Here is an 8639-nt window from a genome sequence, read left to right as displayed (position 1 = left end):
CAGCGGAGGTGTCCTCGCAGCTCCGGAAGTGCTCTGTGAAGCTGCGTCACTTCCGGCTAGTGTTGCCCTGCGGTGGCCCTAATAGCGGCAGGTTCCTGGTAGGGTTTCCCGGCCGAGCTACTCGGTAGCAGACCGAGTCAGGCCGAGATGTCGGTGCCGGCCGCTGCAGGAGGCAACAGAGCTCTCGGCTTATGAAGGAATGATCTAAACATCTTTTCCCGCTTTGGCCTACCAGCGCCTCCGGCCGATATATTTTTAACAGAAGCCTTGCTCACTGGCACCTCGCTCCGGCGTAGGGCACCTAGAAGACATCCAGGCGTCTACGGGACGGATTAAAGACCTTGGGCTCCCGGCAGTTGCCGAAGGGGAGCCGCACCAAAGATTCCGCCTGTCCCCAGAGGGAGATGCTAGGTGGACCCCGCCGGCTTTGACTTTGTCCACCACTGCTACATTCACTGCCCAGTTCTTCAGCCTCCACTTACGCACAAAATTGCATCTTAACTTTTTCACTTTCTTCTCACAGCATAGAAACTATCATTAGGGTTTCCAGTATCTTCTAAAATCGGTCGCCAAAAACATAGGACGAAGGATGAAGGTACTGCGAAGCACCAGAGTGAAGTCGGTGATGTTTTTTGGTGTTTTTGTTTTTGTTTTTGAGACTGGGTCTTGCCATGTAGTGCAAGCCAGTGTTGAACTTGAGCTGGCCTCAAATGTGTGATATTCCTGCTTCAGCTTTCCAAATGCTGAGATTACAGGTGTATACCAACATGCCTGGCTATAGACACAATTTTTGAAATATTTTTGCTCTGGGCATGGGGGCACATGACTGCGATCCCAGCACTGGGGAGGCTGAGACAGGAGGATTGCTATTAGTCCGAGGCCAGCCTAAACTACATAGTGAGACCTTGTCTCCGAAAAAACCAAAAATAAAGTATTTTTTCCTGCATTTAGTTGAGTCAGATATGAAAACCGTGACTATGGAATACCACCAACTAGTTAGCTTTATTCATCTTCTGTCTTTCCCCTGTTAAAGGTGATTTTCTGAAACACAGATCCAACCTTGTTTTCAGTATTACTGTTAACAGTTCAGCTGATTCCAACATTTTTAAGTAGCAACAGTTTCTTCCTAAAAGATTAATGTTTAAAAATTATGCCAAAAAATTAAGCCAAAAGATGTGAATGGAAATATGTACTTTAGAACCCTGATTCTAATAGGGAAAATTTACAGCAAACTAAATGTCCAAAAACAGGTCTCTATTAAATGTTGATAAAATATACAGTGAAAAGAGCTTTAAAAATTATGCTGAGGCAGTTTCAGTGATGCACAACTGTAATCACAGGGCTCTGGGAAGCTGAAGCAGGAGGATCACAATTTTAAGCCCAGCCTAAGCAACTTAGTGAGACTGTCTCGAAGAGAGAAAGATCTGTGGATGTAGTTCAACGCAAAGGCCTTGGATTGAATCCCTCGATTTCCAGTACTGAAATGGAAAGAGACAGAGAGAGAGAGAGATAAACAGATGAAAGCTATATTGCCCTTATGGCCTATCCTTCAAAGTCACACAGCATTACTTCTACCATACTTTATTGGTTAAAGCAGTTACAAATAATCCTTTCAGGTTCAAGGGTAGAGAATCAAGTCTTATCCTAATTGAGCTATATGTTGGAATCAGGTATATGTTGGTGTAGTCATCTTTGGAAAATCTAGTCTGTCAAATAGCATATTTTGCAGATACCTATATATTTACTCATCTTTGCCTTTATTGTTTTTTTTTTTTTCTTGGTACTGGGGATCAAACTCAGGTCCTTATGCTTGTGAGGCAGGCAGTGACACCACTGGGCTAAATCTCTGGCCCCTATTGATCTTTTTTGATAGTACTGGTATCAAACCCAAGGGTTCTCTACCACTGAGCTGTACTGCATCTTCTTTTTTCTTTTCTTTTTTTTTCAGACCGGTTTTGAACTATGTGACCTAGGCTGACCTTGAACTCACAAAGATTCTCCTACCTCAGCTTCTCAAGTGCTGGGATTATGGGAATATGCCACTATGCCCAGCCCCACCCCTAGATCTTTTTAAATTTTTTTTTTTATTTTGAGGTTTTGCTGAATTGCCCAGATTAGCCTCAAACTTGTAGTCTTCTTTCCTCAGCCTCTCAAATAGCTGAATTACAGGCATGTGCCCCTGAATCTGAGCACCTTTATATTTATTTATTTATTTATTTATTTTTGGTATTGGGGTTCAAACTCGGGACCTTGTACTTGCAAGGCAGGCAGTGGAATCACTGAGCTAAATCCCCGGCATGTATGTCTTTTTTATTTGTTTGTTTTTTGAGACAGGGTCTCACTATGTAGTTGAGACTGACTTGAAACTCACTATGTAGCCCAGATTGGTCTCGAACTCCCAGCGATCCTCCTGCCTTAGCCGCTCGAGTGCTGGGATTATAGGGATGTACCACCATGCCCAGTTTTAAAAAAACTTTTGGGAGTACTGGGGATCAAACTTGGGTCCTTGCGCTTGCAAGGAGGCACCACTGAGCTAAATCCCCAGCCCCCTCCCACAATTTTTGAGACAGTGTCTTGCTATATAATTAAGGCTGACCTTGAACTCACTACATAGTCCAGGCCTCAAACTCATGGCGATCATCCTGCCTTAGCCTTCCAAGTGCTGGTATTATAGGTGTTGTACCAGCACACTGGATTTCAGTTTAAAATTTTATTTTGAGCCAGGTGTGTTGACCCATGCCTGGTAGGAGGACTGGGTGAAATCCCAGCCTGAACTACAAAGTGAAACTTTCTCAAAAAACTAAAAAAACTTAAGACAGTCTTACTAAGTTTCCCTGGCTGCCCTGAACTTGCCATCTTCTTGCCACATCCTTTCTAGCAGTTGGGTTTATAAGGTGTGCTACTGTACCAGGCTGTGCTACTGTGCCAGGCTGTGTGTGTGTGTGTGTGTGTGTGTGTGTGTGATGGTGTTGGAGATAGAACAGAACCTACAGCCTTGCACCTGTTAGGCAAACACTTCATGTAATTAGAGCACCGTTTCATTGAGAAAGTCTTGCTATGAAAAAAAATATCAGCTGCCCAGAACAGTGTGCCCAATGAGATGGTAAAAATTGAATTGTACGCCAGGCGTGGTGGCGCATGTCTGTAATCCCAGCACTCGGGAGGCTGAGGCAGGAGGATCGCTGTGAGTTCGAGAACAGCCTTGGCTACATAGTGAGTTCCTAGGTCTATCTCAACATATAGTGAGACCCTGTCTCAGAAAAAAAAAATTGAATTGTATTAGGAGAATGTATTAAAGTTAAAAATTGTTCTCTTCCTTATGTGATAATATGGAAGTGTTAAGGATTGATACATAACAGGATGCAAAGCGACCTCTGTGGAGTTAGCCTAGACCCCAGAGAAGGAAACTAAATTCAGGAAAACTTCCGGGAAGAACCGACCCACTTGCGGCCACTCCCAACTCCCGCCCGCGCCACGCCCACAAGGGCGGGGAGAATGCCGGAAGTTGCCCGGGGCGGAAGCCCTGCGAGCTTGCTGGGCCCTACTCCCGACCTGCCCCGGGCTCAGGCTCCGCCCCCCCCTAAAGTGGGTGAAAGGTCTGGCGCTCTGCGCTAAAGCTTGGGGCAGCAGAGCAAAACTGACAGAACGACTCCTGACTGACCATGACAGACAAGCCAAGGCCTATCAGCCCGCTCAAGAACCTGCTAGCCGGCGGCTTTGGCGGCGTGTGCTTGGTGTTTGTGGGGCATCCTCTGGACACTGTCAAGGTGCGGGGAGACTGGGGCGGGAGTCTGGGGAGGAAGCCTGAGAGGTAGCGACTCCTGAACAGAAATGGGGCCCCAAAATACGTGCTTTTGTGGAAAGTCTAGAAAATCCCTGCTTCAGAAATGGGTGGAAGCTGTACTTTGCGCCCCAAAAAGCCAGACAACCCAAGGTGAGTAGCAGCCAACAGCCCCATCAAGAGCTCCTTTGTAAAGGTCTGTGTCCCACAGAGACCCTATGCCACTTTGGGAATAGGGAAGAAAAAGCGGCTGTCTAAAGCTGATTCCAGCCACCACTGACATTTGATCATCAAGGCTGAAATATGTCCCCTGTAAAGCCTGTCCCAGGAAGACATCTAAAGAGAGATGTAGGATCGTTCTAGAGATGTCCTTTGACACACTCCCCGAGGCCAGAGTGCACCGTCGCCATCTCTTGCATATTATCCTATGTAATGAAGTACTTGGCCATTCAGCCTGTCACCCCTTGACAGCCTACATAGCATGCCCCGTAGGAAGCTAATGATGTCCTCAGTGATTCAGCCTCTTTCAAGGAAAGCAAATGATCAGCTCTACTCATGGTCAGACTGATCAAAACTTCCAGGTGCAGAAGCTATTGTTTATACTGAGGCTACTGGAAACATATCATTCCTCAATGCCCTGGAACACTAAGCACAGCCTTATTGTAGACCAAAGTCCATGTCCTGTGACTGTATTTTCAACTTCACCCTAGTTTTGTAACCTCACTGTATTTTTGTATACAGAAAGGAAAATGACAGGTCATGGCCAGAGTCAGCCTGTAGATAACAGACCTGAGTTTTGGGGGGAAGCCTATGTGAAGGTCTCCTAGCATATTGGATCCAGTTTTCCTCATAGGAAAATGGTTTCGTGAACTCTTCTTGGCAGACCTGAGGAACAGATTCTTTAATGCTTTTCCAGAGAGAAGCTGCCCCTAAGGTAGAGCTCCTACTTGGGTCATGGTATGGGAAGATCAGGATTAAAGCAGCTAGGCTGATTAAGGCATTGTGTAACAAGAAATCAGATGTTTATTCAGCAGATGGTAAAATACTGTTAGTGCTTCTAAGGCAGTGGGTCATTCTAAGTATAACTAGATACTAAGGGTCAATTGTCTGGTCTCTATCCCTATCCTTGGTTCATATATGCAAAAATCTTATTAGTTATAGGCAGTTGAAATTAAAAAAAACTTTATTTGATGCCTTACATAAAACTGTTTCTGGGCCAGGCCTGGTGGTGCTCACCTGTAATCCCAACAATGGGGAGACTAAGGCAGGAAGATTGCTGTGGGTTTGAGGCCAGCCTGAGCTATACAGATTGAGACCTGGTTTCAAGAAAACAAAACAAAACAAAACAAAATATATATTTTAAAATGCTTTCTCTTACCTCCTTATCTTATCCTTGATATTACTTCTCCTATCTCCTTATTTTGTCTTTGATATCATTTCTACGAGGGGCCCAGTGACCTCTATACTGAATTTTAAGTGACTAAAAATGCTTGCTGGAGTTTTGACAGAAAGGTAGTTGGTTTTTAGTATAAAACAAAATTATAGATTGCCAAGTGCTGTTCTTTTGACCTCAGAGAACTAGGTGAACTCCAATTAAGGCCTGATCTAGAGATACTGTCAGAGATTTAAGGCAACTGAGCTGTGACCCACCTGTCTTAATAAGCAAAGACCGCAAGAGTTGGGGTTTCTTTATGGAAAATGATGTTAGGGCAGGCATTGAAGGACAAGTGGGGTTCTGACTAGAATAGGACTATCTAGACAATATGGTGCAGATATTTTAGTACATTTTCTGCTTTTTTTTTTTTAGACAAGGTCTCATTATGTAATTCATGCTGGCCTTGAACTCACTATGTCAGCAGACCTTGAAATCACAGCAGTCTAATTCCAGTAATTGGGAGGCTGAGGCAGTAGGACTGTTGTGAGTTCTAGACCAGCCTGGGCTATATAGTTGAAGGCCAGGCTGAACTACATAGTGAGACCCTGTCTCAAGGAACCAAAATATAAATAAACAAACAAACAAACAAACAAACAAATAAATAAATAAATCACAGCAGTCCTCCTGCCTCAGCCTCCAGAGTGTTGGGATCACAGGTGTGCATCACCATGCCTGGGTCCAGCCTTTTTATTTATATATATTTAAATATTGAGACAAGGTGTCACTAAGTCTCAAAATTACCAGACTGCTTTAAACTTGTAATTATACGGTCCCAACTTTTCAGACTACTGGATTTACAAGGGTGGTTTATGCTGTGCTCAGACTGGAAAATTTATAAGGATGTGATTTATTCTTATAGTCTTCAGGCTAAGTCCCTAAATTACCCAGACTGGATTAGAATTTGTGATCCTCTTGCTTCCCAAAGGGGTGGGATTACAGAGGTGTGCCATCACACCTGGCTTGTGAGAGTGCTTGTGAGTATTAGTTGGCTGCTTACACCTGTAATCCAGGCACTCTGGGAAACAGACAGGATAATCACAAGTTTGAGACCTGTCTAGGCATCTTTGTGAATCAGTGAGACTTTGTCTCTAAAAGAAAAAAGAAAAAAGAAAGCTGGTGTGGTGATGCTTCCTTGTAGTCCCGTACTTGGGAGACTGAGGCAGGAGGATCACTGTGTGTTTGAGGCTAACCTGGGCTACATAGTGAGTTCAAGAACAGTTTGAACTACATAAAGAGATCCTCTCTCAAAAAAAAAAAAATCAAATACATAGATTAAAAAAATTTAAAAGGGGGCCAGGGATTTAGCTCAGTGGTTTCGGCGCCTTCCTCAAGCACAAAGGCCCGAGTTCGATCCCCAGTACCACCAAAAAAACAACAACAACAAAAAAATAAAAGGTCTGGAAATGTAACTTAGTACAAAGGTACTGGGTTCAATCTCCAGTACTGCAAAATAAAATTTCAATTAGTGGACTGAATAAAGCAGATTGCCCTCCCTGATGTGGGTAGGCCTCGTCTAATAAGTTGAAGGTTTGAATAGAACAAAAGACTGACACTCCTAAGAGTTAGAAGGAACTGCTTCTATTTGCCTACTTGAGGTAAGACATCAGTCTTTTCCCATCTTTATTTCAAACTGAAATATTGGCTTAAGTCTCTAGTTTACTGACTGCAGATCTTGGGATTTCTTGGCCTCCATACTGACACAAACCAATTTTTTTCTAATAAGTCTCTTGAAAAATTTCCTCCTGGTTCATTTTCTTTACAGAACATTGACCAATACCATGTATATATACAAAGATTTGTACATAAAATTGTATAGCATCATTGGTAGCATGCACCCTTAATTCCAACTATTTGGGAGGTTGCAACAGAAGATAACTTGAGCCTAGGAGTTTGAGCCAGCCTGATCAACATAGTGAGAATTACAAAAAAAAAAAAAAAAAAAAAAAAAAAAAAAAAAAAGAAGCTGGGGATTTAGCTCAGGGGTGACACACCTGCTCGGCTTGGTGGCATATGCCTTAATCCTGCTGTGAGTTTGAGGCCTGCTTGGGCTACATAGTGAGTACATGGCCAGCCTGAACTACATATCAAGACCTTGCCTCAGAACAAACAAACAAATAAACATATCCAAACAAACAAGTAAAACAGCAGCAAAGAAAAATGGAAAAAATTTGCAAAAGCCAGTCAGGAGCTGGTGGCAGCAGAAGGATCACAAGTTCAAGACCAGCTTGGGCAACTTAGTGATGTAGCAAGACTCATTTCAAAATTAAAAATTTTAGGGTCAGGGATTTAGCTCAGTGGTTCCGCCACCTGCCTTGCAAGCGCAAAGACCCGAGTTCGATCCCCAGTACCAAAAAAAAAAAAAAAAAAAAAAAAAAAAAATTAAAATTTTTTTAGGGCTGGGGATTTAGCACATCAACACTGTGCCTACCTTGCAAGCGTGAGGTCCTGATTTTGATCCCAGTACCAAAAAGAAAATTAAAAATTTTAGGCCCATAGTCCTCGCACTCAGGAGGCTGAATCACGATGATCGCTGGGAGTTTGATGCCAGCCTAGCCTATATAGTCACTTCAAGGCCAGCCTGAACTGCAAAGAGAGACCCTGTCTCAAAAAACAAAACAGGTTTTAGAAAGGATTGAGGATGTACTCAGTGCAAAAGCCCTGAGTTCCATCCCTAGCACCCTAAAAAACAAAACCCTGCAAATATCCACCCACCGATGAATGGGTATACAAAATGTGGTATATAATAGGATGTTATTTGCCAATAAAAAGGAATTAAGTGGGATGCTGAGAAAGGAAGATGGCAAGCTTAAGCCCAGTTTGGGCAACTTAGGGAGACCCTGTCTCAAAAAAGGGGCTAGGGAATATAGCTCAGCGTTAGAGCCCCTTAGTGCAGTCACTAGTACTGAAAGAAGAGAGAGAGGGAGAGATCTGAATATACCTGGTTAAGGGAATGCTAAATATATGTACAGAGATGCAAATTTCCCTGATTAGTTTGATACTTCTGACTCTGGAAGGTGATTTATTTTTAACTTTAGGTCCGACTGCAGACACAGCCACCAAGTTTGCCTGGACAGCCTCCCATGTACTCAGGGACCATTGACTGCTTTCGGAAGACTCTTATTAGAGAGGTATGGTATTTGGGCATTCTTCCCAGTGAGAAGAACACATATAGGGCATTTTCTTCCTTTTAAAAGCTCTCCTTTCTTGTAAAAGAGGTAAAGGAAGACACAGGTTAGAAGGCACACAGCTTCCTTGTTTCAATGCTATAAAGAGTAGTGGTGTTAGCCAGGTGTGGTGGCGCATGCCTGTAATCCCAGCACTCGGGAGGCTGAGGCAGGAGGATTGCTGTGAGTTTGAGACCAGCCTGGGCTACATAGTGAGTTTCAGGTCAATCTCAACTACATATGAGACCCTGTCTCCAAA

General features: G+C 43.5%; 1 protein-coding gene across 1 annotated transcript in view; it reads left to right on the top strand.

Moving 5' to 3' along the window:
• The first annotated feature begins 3540 nt into the window (after positions 1 to 3540).
• Slc25a20 (solute carrier family 25 member 20) overlaps positions 3541 to 8639 on the top strand; it is a 26877-nt gene continuing 21778 nt past the window's right edge. Inside the window, exons 1-2 of the mRNA XM_010615625.2 lie at positions 3541 to 3767; positions 8252 to 8344. Coding sequence (XP_010613927.1) covers positions 3663 to 3767; positions 8252 to 8344 — 198 coding nt within the window. The 5' untranslated portion in view covers positions 3541 to 3662. The remainder of the gene's footprint in view (positions 3768 to 8251; positions 8345 to 8639) is intronic.

The sequence above is a fragment of the Fukomys damarensis genome, unplaced genomic scaffold (genome assembly GCF_012274545.1).
Source record: "Fukomys damarensis isolate Sample0158 unplaced genomic scaffold, DMR_v1.0_HiC HiC_scaffold_37, whole genome shotgun sequence".
NCBI classification, from domain to species: Eukaryota; Metazoa; Chordata; class Mammalia; order Rodentia; family Bathyergidae; genus Fukomys; species Fukomys damarensis.
This window is presented reverse-complemented; position numbering and strand designations above follow the sequence as displayed.